General features: G+C 62.7%; 1 protein-coding gene and 2 non-coding genes across 6 annotated transcripts; all 3 read right to left on the bottom strand.

Annotated features, from left to right (window-relative positions):
* Window positions 1-1,185: 1,185 nt before the first annotated feature.
* Window positions 1,186-8,857, bottom strand: TBRG4 (transforming growth factor beta regulator 4). Of its 4 annotated transcripts, none has more exons than XM_070424872.1 (11): window positions 8,783-8,857; window positions 6,697-7,161; window positions 4,734-5,057; window positions 4,244-4,415; window positions 3,841-3,998; window positions 3,345-3,455; window positions 2,697-2,841; window positions 2,241-2,486; window positions 2,041-2,152; window positions 1,809-1,923; window positions 1,186-1,452 (listed from the first exon to the last, which is right to left on the bottom strand). In XM_070424872.1, the coding sequence occupies exons 2-11, from the start codon at window positions 7,108-7,110 to the stop codon at window positions 1,351-1,353; spliced, it is 1,899 nt and encodes a 632-aa protein (XP_070280973.1). In that variant the 5' UTR covers window positions 7,111-7,161; window positions 8,783-8,857; the 3' UTR covers window positions 1,186-1,350. The 4 variants fall into 4 exon arrangements, with proteins under 4 accessions (XP_070280973.1, XP_070280974.1, XP_070280976.1 ...); XM_070424873.1 differs by having other exon boundaries at window positions 6,697-8,363; window positions 8,783-8,814; XM_070424875.1 differs by having other exon boundaries at window positions 8,779-8,795.
* On the bottom strand, window positions 4,076-4,209 carry LOC139017097 (small nucleolar RNA SNORA5). The gene has a single exon (XR_011472777.1). It is a non-coding gene; the product is annotated as a small nucleolar RNA SNORA5 (small nucleolar RNA).
* Window positions 4,501-4,629, bottom strand: LOC139017098 (small nucleolar RNA SNORA5). Its single transcript, XR_011472778.1, has one exon. It is a non-coding gene; the product is annotated as a small nucleolar RNA SNORA5 (small nucleolar RNA).
* Window positions 8,858-16,788: the final 7,931 nt, after the last annotated feature.

Below are 16,788 nucleotides of genomic sequence, written 5' to 3'. Positions count from 1 at the left end.
TGGCAACGCCCGTCATGGGAGCCACAGGACGTGTGCGTAGCCCAATAGGATGGCTGTCGCTAGAATAAACCTCAAACCCAATCGCCTAACTGTCCAGGACACAATAAAAATCACCCATCGTACCAGGAAAATCACAGCTAGAAAAGGAACCAACCAGCCTGGCCAGCATGGTTCCGTGGCTGAGCACTGACCGGTGACCAGGTCACATGGACCCCCAGCAGGGGGTGTTGCCATCACTGAGTCACAGAAAGGAACCAGGTAGAGAATGGATCGGAACCCAGGAACCTGTGGGCTGAGAGCAGGGCTGGTGGGCCCTGGTGTGGTGGGCAGCTCACACTTCCTTAGCAGGACTCCCAGACCTGAGCTGGCTCTGCACCCCGGGTGCTTGTCCCTGCTGGTCCTTCACCTTGGGGTGCCCCATCTTGCCTGGGCTTGGAATCACCAGCTTCAGAACGCCGTCTCTCTCTGCCCCCCAACCCTGGCTGTGCAAATGACCGTGTCCTATGCACTGGTGCCTGGGGCTCCCCCTTTACCTCAGCCTGTGAGCAGAGAGGGTTTAACGAGGAGGGGTGGGCAACAGCTGGGACAGGCATGGGGCATGAGGGGCCCTTCGGCACTATGCCCGCTGTGTTCCGGCTGTACTGGTGGAGGCCAGCGCCCAGCGTGCCCCCTGGTGAGGGAGCAGAGGGGGGAGCCACGTCCTCCCAGCACCAGGCAGCAGTTGGCATCGAGTCCGGGTGAGACAAGAGAGGTCTCCTGCGCCAACGCCCCCAAATATCGGGCTCTCGTGACCCTGCCAGCACAGGCCCACCTGACCATGGGTGCGAGGGCACCTCCAGGACAACTGTTCACACCCCAATTAGAACCCCAAGCCAGGCACCGAGCACCCACTGGCCTCACAACGTGAGGACTCAGTCTGAGCTGGCTGACCACAGGCCCTGCCATGGGACGCCACGTCCAGGGGAAGGTCTGTGGGTGGCAGAGCAGCCAGGCAGCGGGGTGACGGGCTGCCTGGGGAAGCCAGCCCCCTCTGCCCAGCTCCGTGCCTCTCGGACAAGTGGTTCTGCTGATGGGGGAGGAGGGAACGCACAGGGCAGAGGCCTCGGGGCCACCCCTGCCCACGGCAGACGGTGGGTGGCGAGAGCACGGTGGACGGCGTGGGGTCACAGCAAAGTGCAGGCGGCCTCCTGGTGTGAAAACCAAAGTTAAAAGTTTATTTCCCACGAGAGGGCAGGGCACGCAGCACCGGTGGCCCAGGCCCTGCACGTTCGTCCTCACTGCCACCTGCAGCCCCGGGCCCGCGTCTGGGCCCCCGGGAACACGGCCCCGGGCACAGTCCACGCAGGCAGGTCACTTGGCCAGCTCCTCTGCCACCGACTTGCGCATCTTGTCCTTGAGGTAGGCGGCCTTCTGCCACTCGGACCGGAGCTCCAGCCACTCGTAGTAGGGGACCTGGGGGTGGCACTGAGTGAGCAGCACAGCTCCAGGCTCCATCCTGAGGTGCAGGGGCCGTGGGACCAGCGCCGGGCTCGGCAGGGCTCAAGCACTCGGGCTAAAAGCGGCTCCCGAATGTTTCAGTTGTTTTAACGAAGAAACTGACAGCATCTCGTGTGGCCGCTCACAGGCTATCTCTTGGAAGGAGCAGGAGGGACGCAAGTCTCCCAGGCGAGAGCTGCTCACCGGGTTTGAACCTGGGCATCCTGCCCGCCCTCGACCCCCCAAGAGGCCCTGGCTGTGCAGGTGGGAGCAGGACCTGAAGCCCCGCTGACATGCCCTCTCCGGTCACCACCTGCCCGACAGGTACTCACGTCCACCACCAGGAAGCCGGCAGCCAGCATGTGGCGTCGGGCGAGCGCAAAGCGGCCCAGCAGGTCTTTGCTGCGGCCGGTGAAGCTGGAGAACTCCCAGCGCAGGAAGGCCAGCCTGGGAGGGGGAGAGAAGCCACTGGCTGACCGTGTCTGTCCTCGGAGGCTGGGCAGCGCCGGGCAGAGCAGGCCAGGGCAACACCAAGAACCGGGGAGGACTAGGTGCATGGCCTACCTCTTGGCCGTAGGCGGTGGCAGCTGGCCACCCGAGGGCGGGGACAGATGAGGAGCCACGAAGTCCCTCAGGGGCAGGAACTGGCCTTCGGCGTCCAGCAGCACCTCTGCATCTGGGGAGGGGCGACAGATGAAATGGCCGGCTGTCCCCACGTGGAGGGCGGGGCGGGGCCTAGCTGGGTGGACGGGCGGGAGGCTCACCGAGAACCCAGCCATACTGCGTGGCCACGGAGAAGCGGCCCCGGTCAGCTGCCCCCAGCAGCCCCTTCAGGGTCTCCTGCAGCTCCTTCTGCAGGGGCGTCACCTTCCTTTCAGGGGCCGGGGGCCCGGGGTCCAAGGCCGAGGCCGGCAGTAGGGGGCCCGTGTACTCGGGGTGCTCCAGCCGGGCCGTGGCGTTGATGTGCAGCAGCTTCTGAAAGGTGCTCTGACCCCTCGGGGACCTGTCACCTAAGGGAAGAGGTGCAGTGAGCGGGGGATGGAGGACCTGATGGGTCACCTGCAGGCAGACGGCAAAGCAGCAAATGCTGGGGAGCCCTGGCCCATCGTCTCCCCTGCTCCTGGCCTGGCACTGGGCCTAGAGGCTCCCACCCGCACCTGGCCGTGGGCACACAGGCTGGCAGCGCAGTCCCAGGGCAGCACACGGACCCCCACCCTCACCTAGGAACTGGGTGTGCAGCTCGGGGCGCAGCACGGCCTGCAGCTCCGACGCCCGGGCCTGCTGCAGCACGCACAGGGCCCACAGCACGTCAACCTGCAGGGCCGGGTCCAGGTCGGGCAGCTGACTCCCCAGCTTCTCGTGTACCTGGGGGACAGGGAGGGGGGCAGGGGAGGCGCTGCTCAGTACGCGCAGATGTTCTGGGTGCGAGGCTGCCACTGGGAAAGGTGCCAGGAACCATCCAAATCCCCTGGGACCAATCGGGACAAAAGGACATTCAACTGGGCTTTCCCACCGACTCCTCCATGGGCAGAAGGTGAGGTACAAACTGCCTCTCCAGGAACGTCCGAGTGGCCCCGAGAGGGACTGAGGGCACGAGTGGACGCAGCTGGGGTGGTGCCCCTACAGGGACCCTGCCAGTGGGTCGGAGTCTTGGGGGCATTAAGGCGGAGACAGGAAGTGAGCCCGCCCAAGAACGCCTCCTGGGCCTGCAGCCACTCTGGCCCACGGTCAGTGCTTGGGTTTCGAGTGTTGCCCCCAGACAACCCAGGAGGTCTGGCTCCAGCTGGCTTGCTCTGCCCCTGCACCTGCCAGGCCTCCCTCCTTCCCGTCTGCAGGGAGAGGGGCCGGGAGATGGGCGGGAGACGTACCAGGTTGAAGAACGCTTCCTCTTGCTCTGGACGGAAGTTCAGGCGGGCGAAGGCCAGCAGCACGTTGCAGAGGTCTGACATGGCGATGCTCTGGGCCCTGCTGAGGACATGCTGGGCACAGGGAGGCAGGGGGGCAGGATGAAGTGTCCACGCCCTCTCCGCCCGGCAGCAGCCCCTCAGAACCCGCCCAGCACGGCTGTGGAAATGCTCGTTAACCAGTAGGTGCTGTGCCGACCAGGTGACCATGCACCTCAGCACAGGCACCGTCTTCCTCACACGAACTCCCTGTGGCAGCTGAGGGGGTCTCAGCTTCGCCACCTGCACAGATTGCCAGTTGGGTGCCCCTGCAGCCGCCATGACTGCGGCACGGGGAGAAATCGTTCTCTCCCTGCAACGGCGTCCCTCCAATGCAGAGCAGGACCCCATGTTTGCACTGGGGGTTTCTAGACCCTGGACCTCCTGACAAACCCCAGGACTCAGGTGTGCAGCTGCTCACCTGGGCAAAGGCCTCGAACAGGGGCAGGTTGAGCCACTTGAGGAAGGCGAAGGACTTGGCGCAGCGGGCCACCTCGCCGGACGTGAGGCTGGGCACGTGGGGCAGCAGGTCGGCGGCCAGGCGCTGGAACACCTGGGTCTGGTGGAAGCCGAGTTTGCCTTCGGGACAGAGCAGACCCTGGGGTTCACCTGGAGGCCCACCCAGCACCCCAGCCCGGCCCTCGGGTCTAGGAGCTTGGTGTCTGTAGCCAAATTTATCCCTGAGGCCCAGCAGAAGGGACCAGGGCCCATGGACCACGTTGTTTCTATGGCAGCCTTCCGTGCCGGTGCCTGCCACGGGGGGACAGGCACCGAATTTGACACGGCTGCAGCCAGGGCGCCCCCAGCCCTGCGCACGGGCTCACCGTAGGCATAGGCCAGGTCCAGGAGGACGCCTTTGGTCAGGGGGAAGGGCTTCTGGACCAGGTGGTAGGAGATGGCCCGCAGCAAGGGCAAAGACCGCCGGTTCTGAGCCGCCAGCGCCACCAGCACCCTCTGCAGCTCTTCTGGGCGAAACTGCTCCACCAGGTCCAGGCACTGTCAACCACAGCCCAGGGTCAGCTCGGCGCCCACGGCCGGGGTCCCATGCAGCGCAGCCCCTGCGAGACAGCAACTGGGCCTGAGCTTACTACCCACAGACCCCTGCAGGGCCCAGGGCAGGGGACCCAGGGCCACTGAATGGTGGCCCTTGTTGTGGCAGCCATGTGGCCAGCCCGGCTCTGGGGGACGGGGCTGAACTGACTTGGCTGTGGGCTGGGAGCTGAGCCTTGGGGCCGGCCTGGGCCGCGGGGGGGAGGGGAAAGGAGCCAGCAGGCCCCGCCCACCCTGCCGCTCCCTTGCTCTCAGCCCCAGTACCTTGTCCTCCAGGTGGTTCATCAGCGACTCCGAGAGGGACCCCGCCTTTGTCAGGAGGGCCACCAGCGTGCGGCCGTCCTCAACCTCCACCCAGCGCCGCTCCAGGTTCAGCAGCAGCTCGGCCAGCAGCTCCCGGGAGCCCCGCTCCTGCATGTAGGCGGCGCTGGACTCGGCCAGGAAGGCCAGGTGCTTGAACTTGAGCCGGCGCATGCGCCAGCGCACCTCCTGCTCCACCGACAGCAGCTCCTTGGAAGTGGCGGGGAGTGCCAGCGTGTAGAGGCTCCGGAGCAGCTTCACGAGAGTCCCGTGCCAGACGGCGGTTATCTGGGGGGGGACACAGGCAGGGTCACGCCGGGACCCAGGTGGGCACCGGTGCTCTGTCCCGGCCGGGTCTGTATGCCGGGCCGGCTGTCCAGCCCATCGCCTGCAGCAGGAACTCTGAAAGGTAAGACCCTGGAGTCTCCTCACATCCTGCCCGCCCGGCCGCCCGCTTCTGCTGCCCCATCTGCAGGCCCGTCCAGGCCGAGGCCAGAGGGAGGCCTGTGGGGCGCGACTAGGGCCCAGACGGGCCAGTTTTGTCAGCAAACTTGTTCCTTTGCTGTGGCCCTTGTTCGAAGTAGCACAGGGAGGCCCCTTGCCCTTAGACATGTCGGCACCACAGGGCCCTGCCACCCCCACTCCCAGGCTCTGGGAGACGGCAGCTGCCACCCCACCAGCTCTTACAAAACCTGGCAGGGACCAGCACCCGCAGGCCTCACCCCCGTGCCACACGCCACTCCCCTGCGTCTCTGAGGGAACCGGTGGTCTGACATGAGCCTTGCCCCCAGCCCCCCGCCCTCCCAGGTCTCCGTGCGGGTCCTGAAGGAGAGTGATCCCGCTGGGCCCTGCCGTGTTTCCAGGGCCCAGAGAAACATGAAGCCGCTGAGGGGCCGTGGCCCAGACCCACCCTCGTGGGAGGTGGCGTGGCTGTGCTCTGACTACTGGTGGCACAAGACTCCGGTCCCAGCCTCTGCCTTCATACGTGGGACCGTGCTGCCGAGAGGGACCAAACCACTCACACCAAGTGAGAAGCAAAGGCTGCTGTGACAGGTGGGAGAGGGAACAGTTTAACCTCAGTGTCTCGAGGCCCAGCGCCTGCGTCTCTCTGTACGGTTCCTGGACAGCAAGAAGGATTTTAAAAAACCTTGGTCACCCTTCGCATGGTCAGTACTTTGCTCCCAGTTTGTCACAGCTTAAACTTTATCACGTGTAGTTCCCTCAATTTGCTTCAATTGTGCCTTTTCATTAATAACTAGAATCACAGCCTTAAGACAGGAGGGCCCTAGTTAACCATTTGTACGCCAGAAGTGTCAATAGACACAAGCAGGGGAACTTTTTAAGTTAAAATATCGTGGCAGTTAACTGGTTAAGGTCATTTCACTTTTTTTAAACCCTCACCTGAGAATATTTTTTCCATTGATTTTCAGAGAGAGTGGAAAGGAGGGAAGAGGAGGAGGAGGAGAGGGGGGGAGAGAGAAAGAGAGAGAGACAGAGAGAAACATCGATGTGAGAGGGACTTTGACTGGCTGCCACCTGCTCAAGCCCTGCATGGCCTGGGATGGGCTGGCAACCTCCTGGTGCAGGGCAAGCTGCCCAACAACTGAGCCACCCCAGCCAGGACAATCAAGGTGATTTTTATGAGCTATATTCTCCCCTATCTCCACCCTCATCCTTTGAGAATCGGATTGGCTGAACAACGCCCACACCTCCTCAAGCTTTAAGAGTGTGCCGCCATCAGCCAGACCCCGGGGAGGGGGTGGCACACCGATGAGCAGAGCAGAACCGGAAGCAGCAGAAGCAGGCTGGCACTCTCCACCTAACAGGGCCGCCGTGAGGGTTCCCAGAGAGAAGGTGTGAAAGCGACAGACCGGCTGCTGCGGCCTCAGTGCCCCTGCTGTTTCCACCTGAACAGTCTGCGACCCACCTGACTGTTGACGAGCTGGAGAAGCTGCTGAAAGCGGGCGTCCTGCACGAGCAAGGCTTTGTCCTCTGGCTTCTCGGACAGCAGGCGAGAGAGCCTGATGACCACGAGGGCCGCCTGGTCCTGCTGCAGGCCGTGGCCACCAGCCAGCAGCTCCAGGAGCTCCTCCGGCCCAGTGGCCTTCCTGATGAGCTCGTCCACCCGCTGGCGCTCCGGGTAGGGGGTGATCGCCTGCTCCTTCTCCAGGGGCTGTGACGAGGAAGCTGGGAAGTGGGAACTGGGTGAGGTAGCTGAGGAAGTCAGTGTCTTTCGGGCCACCCTGGCCAGGCTCAGGCGGCCGGCCGGAGGCCCAGCAGGGGCTAGGTGGGCGGCCTCTCTCAGGAGGCAGGCACATCGCTTCACCAGGCGAGCTGCCATGACGGCCCGGACGGCAGGGAGGTGGCACTGCTAGCAAGTCATTCCCAGGCCCTGAGGGAGAGAGAAGGAGTTGGTGCAGACAGGAAAACGCGACAGTGAGATGGAGTCGCAGGCACACGCTCCACACTCAGCCCACACCTCCTGACCCCCCCATGCCCAGGACAGCACCTCCTGAAGCAAAGATCTCAGAGGTTAACCAAACGCCACAACAGGGGCGCATGCAGGCGGCTTGGGGCGTTTCAGTCCTGATTGTGCTTAATCAGATCAGTCGGCCCCTCACACGCTCAGGAATGGGAGCCTCTGCAAGAAGGGCTGGGCAATTTGTTTTCAAACGTTAAGTGTCTTCAGGATTAAGAATGAAGAGAGACGAGGGAAGATGTTTTCAATCACTTTCTCCCGAGCGTTCCTGGGCACAGAATCCACATCCCACAGCTTCTGTGGGTCATTTTAATACTTATAGACACAGAGCGAGCTTCCCCAAACCTGCACCGACCTACTCAAAACATGAACACACAGCCCGGCCGGCGCTCACTGGTTGAGCATCGACCTATGGACCCGGAGCTCACGGTTCCATTCCCGCCAGGGCACACGCTCTCGGCTGCAGGCCGGATCCCCAGGAGGGCGCAGGAGGCAGTCCATCAGTGATCCTCTCTCATCGCTGATGTCTCTCTCTCTCTCCCTCCCCCTTCCTCTCTGAAAGCAATAATAATAATAGTAATAATACTGATGATGATGATGATGTTAAACTCCTAAACCAATCGCAACAGGCACTCCACAGGCTTAGAACCGTCTCCCAGCAACACGCGCCTCATCCTGAGCAGGCCCCGCGCCCTCCTTGCACTGGGTCCCTGGCCTCCCTCCCCCGGCAGGGCCCAGACCGAAGTTCCCTCCTCCGAGAAGCTGCTGCAAATCCCAACTACGGTGCTGACCGGTCCCGTCAATCTTGCTCATCCGGGTCACTGAGTGACCCGGGTCAGGCAGGTGCCGGAGGCGGGAAGCCGCAGCCTGGGCCTCCCCGCCCAGCACGGAGCCTGCCTGTTCGATCTGCGTTCCCGGAACCCGGATGTGGCCGCTATATTCTACTTTTACGGGGTGGGTTCCTGCAGCGTCGACCTATGACCCAGGAGGTCAGGGTTCGATTCCCGTCGGGGCACAGGCCCGGCTGGCGGGCTCCATCCCAGTGCGGGGCGCGCAGGAGGCGGCCGATCCGTGATCCCCTCTCCCCATGGATGTTTCTCTCTCTCCCTTCCTCTCTGAAATCAATAAAAACAGTAATAATAAACAAAAACCTCGGCCTGAGTTACAGAGAGGCCCAGGGAGAGGGGATCCCGGCCCAAGGTCGACGGCGCGAGCACGGAGCCGGCAGCGGGAAGCACCGCACGCTCCCCGCGAGGCGACCCCGCGAGCCGGGGAGGAAACGAGGCCGGAGGCCCAGCCCGGCCCGAGCCAGCACCGCCCGGAAGGGGCCCAGGCAGCTCGGGGAGACCCCACGGCCAGGGCGGGGCTCGCGGGCCGCCACGCGGGACCGGTTGCGAACCAGGACAGGCCGGGCTGCCCCGCCCCCCGAGGCCCTGCCGCGCCGGCCCGCGCACCCGTCTTGTCTCTCCGCCCGCCACGCTCCGGCCCCAGAACCCGCGCGCGGCGGCCCCTTCCCCTCCGCCCGGAGACCTACGCCGCGGCCACGGCCGACACCGCCGCTGACCTCCCTGCGACCCGTACGGAGCGCCGCCGGAAGCGAGGCTCGCCCGACGTCTCCCGACAGGAAGTCACGGCGGCGGCCCATTTCCGGTCTGGTGCCATCTTTGTTGAGGGCACACGGCCGGAAGTCGCGGCGGCGGCCCATTTACCATCTTTGTTGCGGGCGACGACTCGGCGCCGTGAAGTGGGGCGCGGGGTTGGGGTGGCAGTTTAGGGAACTGGGAGGAGGAGTGTGAGAGCCCGGAAGGGAAGGCTGGGAGGCTGTGCGCCCCGCAGCGGGCCCCGGGCCCCGCGGGGTGTGCAGGCGGCCGACCCCGGCCTCTGTCCCCGCAGCGTGGGGTGGACCTGCCGGTGGCGGCGCCGCGGACCCACGTGCAGACCCCGGCCCACGTGGCCGCCCCAGCCGAGGCCGTCCTGCCGAAACGTGGGCACAACTTGCCTGCGTCTTGCATTTAAGAAACGAAAAGGAAGGATTCTGGGACTTTATGCGCCATTTCCGACTTGTAAGGATTGAGGTTTCACTATAACAGGACGCGCGGGGTCAGCCGCGCAGACGGTACCTGGGGCCCGTGTGTGGACGCGCTCGTGCCCCGTCCCGCCACGTTCCCTCCCCCGTGGGGTTAGTGACCGCTTCGGCCTGATGCCCACCGAGTCCCTCACCTCCCTCTCCGTCTGTCTGGATGCGCGACAGAGAAGCCAGCGTCTGCCGGGCCTGAGCCTCCGCGGGCACCTCCGCGCCCCCGCCCCGGTGCCGCCGCTCTGTGTGCAGGTGTATGTGCAAGTGTGTGCGTGCAGGTGTGTGTGCAGGTGTGTGCGCGCAGGTGTGCGTGCAGGTGTGTGCGTGCCTGTGTGTGCAAGTGTGTGTGCAGGTGTGTGTGGGTGTGGGTGTGTGGGTGCCTGTGTGTGCAAGTGTGTGTGCAGGTGTGTGTGCAGGTGTGTGCGCGGGTGTGTGGGTGCCTGTGTGTGCAAGTGTGTGTGCAGGTGTGTGTGGGTGAGCAAGTGTGTGGAGCCCGTCGGGGGCTGGGATGCGCCCTATGAGGACGGATGTCCGTTTGGGAAGATGGAAAGTTCTGGGGATGGGGGTGCTGACATGAATGTGCTGAGTACCAGTGAACTGTACTCTAAACAGGTTCAGAGGGCGCCTTTTAAATAATGTGCACTTTGTAATCGTTATAATAATAATAACGGGACATGGAGAGTCGAGCCCTGGGCCCGGGGCGGCTGGGAAACAGCTGAGGGCCCCCCCAGGGAGCTGGGAGGATTCCTCTGCGCCCCCTCTTTGGAGACAGGCCCGTCCCCCCACTTCCCACGCCCCGTCCCAGGGGATGGATATACAATGGTTACCTGCAGGGGCGCCACAGGCCCGCACATCTGCCTGTCGCCTCCGCCTCCACCTCCTGCGCGCTTGGCTGGTCTGGGCCTCACAGGCACTGCTGGTGGGCAAATCCTGGGCTCAGAGCCTCCCTTAAAGAGGAGGCCACTGTGGTGTCAAGAAAATGTTCTTTTAAAACCATTTATAAGCCCTGACCGGTTTGGCTCACTGGATAGAGCGTCGGCCTGCGGACTGAAGGGTCCTGGGTATGATTCCGGCCAAGGGCATGTACCTTGGTCGTTGGCACATCCCCACTAGGGGGTGTGCAGGAGGCAGCTGGTCGATGCTTCTCTCTCATGGGTGTTTCTAGCTCTCTATCCCTCTCCCTTCCTCTCTGTAAAAAATCAATAAAATATATATTTAAAAAAACACCCATTTATAAGTAAGAAAAATTGCCAGACACCATGGTAGGAGTCCGGAGGGGAGGCCCTCGGTCACTGACATGGGGATCTGACCCAGAGAACTGTGAGCAGGGGGAGGGGGAGAATGTGGGGGAACCAGGCACCGGGGGCTGCACCCCAGGAAGGAGCAGGTCCCGTCAGGGCGCAGGCCGAGGTCGATCCCCTGTGTGGGGCGTGCAGGTGGCAGCCGATCCATGACTCTCTCTCATCATTGATGTCTCTCTCTCCCTCTCCCTTCCTCTCTGAGATCAATTATATGCGTAACCTCCAGGCTGACAGGTATTTTTCTGCAGACGTTCCCAACGTGTCTTCGCGGCTTCACACCGCGTGGGACTCCTCTCACCGTGCCCTCCTCCTGTCCAGGAGTCTCCGTTCTCCAGCCACTTTGAAGGGGTCTCCTTGATCCGCAGCTGGGGCAGTAGGTGTGCCCTGACTTGATGCGGGGTTTGTCATGGTCCTGGCCACTGGGGTTCCTGGAGCCGCTTTAATCTGAGATTCAACTTCTGGAGCGATGGTCTCAGGGCGGCTGGTCTGAGGGTCACGGAGAACATGTCTTAGGGTGACTGGGTGGTGAGAGGATGTGGGGGGGTGACTCGGGGGCTGTGTGGGTGGGCCTCACCGAGAGCAGGGCCCCAGGAGGTGGCAGCCTCAGTCCCAGAGTCCACCTCCTCTCAGCCTTCACCTGCCCCACCCCCCCTGGGGGTGGGGGGCTCCTCTGACCCCTGCTCCCAGCCTTCAGTCCCCAGGGCAGCGTTCAGCTGGCTCTCCATCCACGGGGCCAGGAAACCCCAGGAGCTGGTCCCAGCTGCGGCTGCGGGGAGGGCAGAGGCCCCCCCTGGGCTCTCGGGGCGTGTCTGCCGGAGGGACTGTGCCCAGGTGCTCGCTGACACTCCACACACGTTAGTGGCCCCATCAGGTGGACTCAGCTCCGTGGGCCTCGCGCCCATCCATGAAGTTGCCGCCACTGATACCGCAAACATGGAGCGTTTGGGGGTGGTGGGTGGGGAGATGAACAAGGAATTCTAGTACCTTCCGGGAGCCAGGAGCCCGAGCCACGGTGACAACTCTGATCCGTGTGGGACGCACTCGAGGTTTTAATTTCTGCACCTGGTGCAACAGTAGATTCACAGAATGAACACGTGTTGCCAGTCACAGCTTTTCTAGGCTCCCAACTTTCCGTGAAGGGAGACAGCGTTTTGGGGATTTTGCATTTGGTGGCAGCGCCGGCCGGCCCTCGTGGACGCTGCTGTCCTGCGGAAAGGGTGTCTCGGTTTCAGGCCTGCGGCGCGGCCCGGGGATTCCCTAACGGGAGTGACCTGCTGGGCACTTGCTTGAACATGTGTCTTTAAAGTTCACTCCAGCGCAAAATACGCGGAGGGGACGTCGGCGAAAAGACCTGAATTTGAACCAAAGTTCTGCCAGAGGCAGTAAGATGGCGCGGCCTTGGCCTGGGCAGGGGGGTCCCGCCCGACTCAGCCCTGAAAATGAAGCAAAAGGCTTTTTGCACACTCCAGAGGTCGAGCGGTTCCCTGATTGCTGGGTGTTTTTATGCTCCTGTTTTGTAAGTATTTGCATTTTTATTTGTCACGAGTAGCCCTGCGGTGAAAAGCCGCCCGGGCCGCAGGAGGCGGGCTCAGAGGCTTTGATGCAGCTCCCACGGTTGTGATACCAAGTTGCTCTCATAAATATTGTATCCGTTCCTCCCTCGGAGCGTGTGTCAGAGGCCTCCTCACCTGCTGCGGGAGCGTGGGATTAGCCACACTTGTAATCGTGGCCACCTCAATAGGTGAAAAAAACCATCTCATTATCATCATTGGTAACGTTTTGGGTGCTAGTGGAGGCCAAACAGATGGTGGCAATGATCTTTTTTAAATAAATTGATTTCAGAGAGGAAGGGAGAGGGAGGAAGAAACATCAATGGTGACACAGATTCACTGATCGGCTGCCTCCTGCACACCCCCTGCTGGGGGTCCAGCCGGCAACCCTGGCATGTGCCCTGATCGGGAATAGAACGCGGGACCTCTTGGTTCATAGGTCAAAGCTCAACCCCTGAGCCACGCTGGCCGGGCGGTGGCGATTCCCTCTGGAAGTCAACCATATGAAATGTCCCCGTTTCAGAGTATTTCATGTTATAATTTGTAACTGGAGGTTTATAATGAAGTTGGAGGAGATATTGAAGCGGGTACCCAACTTCGGGCAGAGGACAGCTCTCTGAACAGGGGACCTGGCGTCTGCTGACAGCGATGACGGTCCAGGCAGGCGCGGCTGCAGGAAGGCCGCCTGCTAATTCCCGGTGACATTGGTGCCAACAGCTGGGCTTGCCGGTTGCTACAAGTTGATACGTTTGTTTGTCCTGTGGTTTTGACGGTGAGTGACTTTCGCCACAATCTCTCAGCAGAATGAAGTTGCCACATTCTTGCAGTTAATTAACCATCACATTTAATTTCACACTCCAAAGATTTGGAATAGCTCCTGTTTGCAAAAATCACCATCGCAAAGAATTAAACAGAATGTTTAAAGAACCAGCGTGTAGTATTGTCAATTAAGTCTGGGCTAACCGTTAATAAACATAACACAGTGTGGGAAGCCATCTGCCGGGCTCGGGCGCCGAGGGGGCCCCCGCCTGCCGCCGCCTGGTCTGGGCTCGGGGACTGGACGCGCCTGACCTCCAGGAGGCGGCTGGCAGGAGTGGCCACTCTCCTCAGAGCAAAGCTTCTCCTGGGTTTGTGTTTGAGCGAAGCCAGCGCACATCGAGGACAGGACGATGACAGAGAACCCGCTTCCTTTAAAAAGCCAAATACTTTTATTGATTTCAGAGAGGAAGGGAGAGGGAGAGAGAAACATCACTGATGGGAGAGAATCATTGATCAGCTGCCTCCTGTATGCCTTCTACTGGGGATCGAGCCCACAACCCGGGCATGTACCCTTGACCGGAATCGAACCCGAGGGGGTGGGCAGCGCAGGTGGGGGGACAGCGTGCAGTAGGAGCACCTGGGAGCCCAGAACAGGGTGGACATACCCGGTAAGGGGCTGCCCGGCGTGGGCACGAGAGTTGAGTCCTACAGGTCGCAGACACCAGCCGCACAGCGGGTTCTATCTAAAGGGAAAAACGCCTCTGGATTGGGGGGGCCCTCCCCGGACGCACAGGGTGGCCGCCCGCTCTCCTCTGTGGGGACGCGGGGCTCGGGCTGCCGGCTCGAGGTGGCACCAGGACACCCCGTGGAGGCGAATGAAGCTGGTTGCCTCCCGGTGGTGCCCGCAGCCTCCCTTCTCTGGCTCGGGGGACACCCCACTTCGCCTGCAGCCGGGGCCCAGAATAGCTGCGCTCCAGATGGCTGCATGCTTGGCCGGGGTCCCTCCGTCTTCCTCTCCACACCTCCCGCCCCAGCTCAGAGACGCAGCCTGCACAGCCCCCAGGCCGGTGCCTCCCCCGGGCCTCCATTCACCCCCCCTTCGTCCACCCCCTCTGCGGCCGAGGGGCCTCCTGCCTGCTCCTGACCGGCCCCTCCCAGCCCCCTGATTTCACTGCGCTTTGCCGATTACTGGCCCGTTTCCACTTTTGTCCCACGTGTGGCCGTGCCAGCAGGGGGAGTGGTCACCTGATGAGAGGATGTGGCCACATGACAAGGGGGTGGGGCCACGTGATCAACAGGAAGTGTGCACCGAACAGGGGGCGGGGCCACATAATGGCGGGGAAGGGCACACGTGGAGGGGGGGCGGGGAAGTGCATACGTGGACGGGGCGGGGAGGTGCGCACGTGGACAGTGGACAGAGAGCGGTGAAGTGCACACGTGGACAGTGGACGGGGCGGGGGGAGTGCGCACGTGGACAGGGGGCGGGGGAGTGCGTACGTGGACAGTGGACGGGGGCGGGAAAGGCCACACGTGGACGGGGCGGGGAGGTGCGCACGTGGACAGTGGACAGAGAGCGGTGAAGTGCACACGTGGACAGTGGACGGGGCGGGGGGAGTGCGTACGTGGACAGTGGACGGGGGCGGGAAAGGCCACACGTGGACGGGGCGGGGAGGTGCGCACGTGGACAGTGGATGGGGGCGGGGAAGTGCACACGTGGACAGTGGACGGGGGCGGGGGGGGGGGAGTGCGCACGTGGACAGGGGGCGGCACCCCGGTTTCAGGTTCTGCCCCAGAACGGGGAGAGCCCCTGTTCCTGTGGGTTAGGCAGGTCTCAGTCATCGGAGCAGCCGCCCAGGAAATAGCCCCTCCTTTTGGGGCTTTGACCAGGTTCTGGGAACAGCTGAACCCCGAGCCCCGGCAGGGGATCCCCCTGACCTCCCTGAAGGGCTCCCAGGGTGCTCCGTCCCTTTATTTTGTAAATATAGACCTTCCGCTGTTCCCAGCGCCCCCATTCTATGGAAATACACCTTCTGCTGCTCTGCAGCCCTGTGCTTCCTCCATGGTCCTCTTAATTTCCAAAATTTCCTAAACCTGTCCTATCTTACCCCTAAAATTCCTGCTTCAGTGGGAGGCTCAGGGACTCCCGCCGCCTTGCTGAACCCCCAGCTGCAGGATGATGCAGGGTCCTCTCCAGCCCCACCCTCACCTCCCAGGCCTCCCCCTCCTGAGTCCAGCCTGGGCCTCCGCTTCCTGGGGCACCGGGGTTGACAGGAGTGGCACTGGGTGGCCGTGCCCATATTCTAGACGCCAAAACTGAGGCTCAGAGAGGGGAGCAGAGGTTCCTACCCCCAGCCCACCTCCCCCTCCACTCAGCCCAGCTCACAGGCGACTCCCCCAGCTGCCACCTGGTTGCCATGGTGTCAGAGGAGGAGAAGGAGGAGGAAGAGGAGGATGAAGAAAAGGAGGAGGAGGAAGAAGAGGAGGAGGAGGAGGAGGAGGGGGAGATTCCTGAGAATCAATCCCCAAACACACACCAGCTGGCCCTCCCTCCTCATCCCTCTCTCCAGCTTCAAAGCCTCCGTTTGTGCAGGGGGCGGGGCCTCTCGCTGGCCAGGCAGAAGGAGCAAAGGAGGTCCAGGAGGCTCTGGGACCCCAACCTCACCCAGCAGATCTCCTGGGCCCGGGCTCCACGCCCTCCCACAGTTCCCTGACCAGGCGGGCTGTGTCCTGCCTCTTCGTCTTCCCGCACATGCAGTTCCCTCCACAGTGAATGCTCTTCCTCGTCCTCCAGGGCCCAGCTGGGCTTTAACTCCCCTGGAGAACCTCCCCTGAGTCGCTCGGGGCTCCCCCTGCGTCCTGCACCCACCCGGTCACAGCGTTTTCTGGTGATGCTCTCATGGGCGGTGAGGTCTTGGCGTGCGAGTTCTGCCTTTGTGCCCCAGCCCCTGGCACAGACAGGTGCTCAGTAAATCCGGGAGGAAGGGAAGGAGGGAGAGAAGGGAGCAAAGAAACACCTCTCATGGGATTGGGGAGGATCTGGACCGGGGGCACCTGGCACGGGGCTGAACAGGGAGCAAAGCCCACTCCCTTCTGCCGCCTCCACTTGAGCCTGGGCTCCAGCACCTTCCGCCTCCTCTGATTCGGACCCGGCTCAGGGGCCGTGTCCACACCCGCAGGCCTGTGTCTGCTGCCCATTTGGATGCGAGGTCATGACACCAGGAGGCAGACGGGCACTTGGCTTCATGAGGAGCTGGTGTGTTAGGGAGAAAGGCCTCCATTCTCGGAAATCCTGAAATCCCGGACTGTGTTTGCAAGGGCCTGAGGGCTGACCTTGAGCAGAGGTTTTCAAATGGTTTTCCCACTGAATACTTGGTGCAAACAAAGCCTTACCTGAGGCCATTATATAAAACAGATGGAAGCTATGCTGGTTGGGGCGAAGGGTGCGTGTGGAAGCAGCGTGGCGACCGGCCTGGCACGTAGGGCCAGCTCGCAGGCGGTCAGGTTGGCTGAACGGCGAGGTGAGCGCTCAGCGCGGCCACAGGGCTCCTCCTGGGGACTCCCTGAGGCTGTGGCTGGGAAAGGGGAGGACTCAGAGGCAGGAGGAGGGGCTGCTTGCAGAGCAGGAATGGTGGGACCCCCTCCAGGTTGGGGCGCGTGTGCTGGGCGGGCGGGGTACGAGGGTCCTGGCAGGAGCCGCTGCCGTGGGCTGAGCACATGCCACGGAGGAGCTATTTCGGGCGGATCCCCTGCGCTGGGGACAGATGGGACGTGGGGCGAGAAGGGAGGCAGGCGGGTGGGAGATGGTGTCTGCCAGGGAGGCGGTGCCTGGCGACCCAGGGAATGGGGTGGGCGG

Source organism: Myotis yumanensis, unplaced genomic scaffold (genome assembly GCF_028538775.1).
Source record: "Myotis yumanensis isolate MYYU_CA2020_CCGP unplaced genomic scaffold, mMyoYum1.0.hap1 SCAF_9, whole genome shotgun sequence".
NCBI lineage: Eukaryota > Metazoa > Chordata > Mammalia > Chiroptera > Vespertilionidae > Myotis > Myotis yumanensis.
The sequence above is the reverse complement of the archived record's forward strand: the minus strand, read 5'-3'. Positions and strand labels throughout refer to the sequence as shown.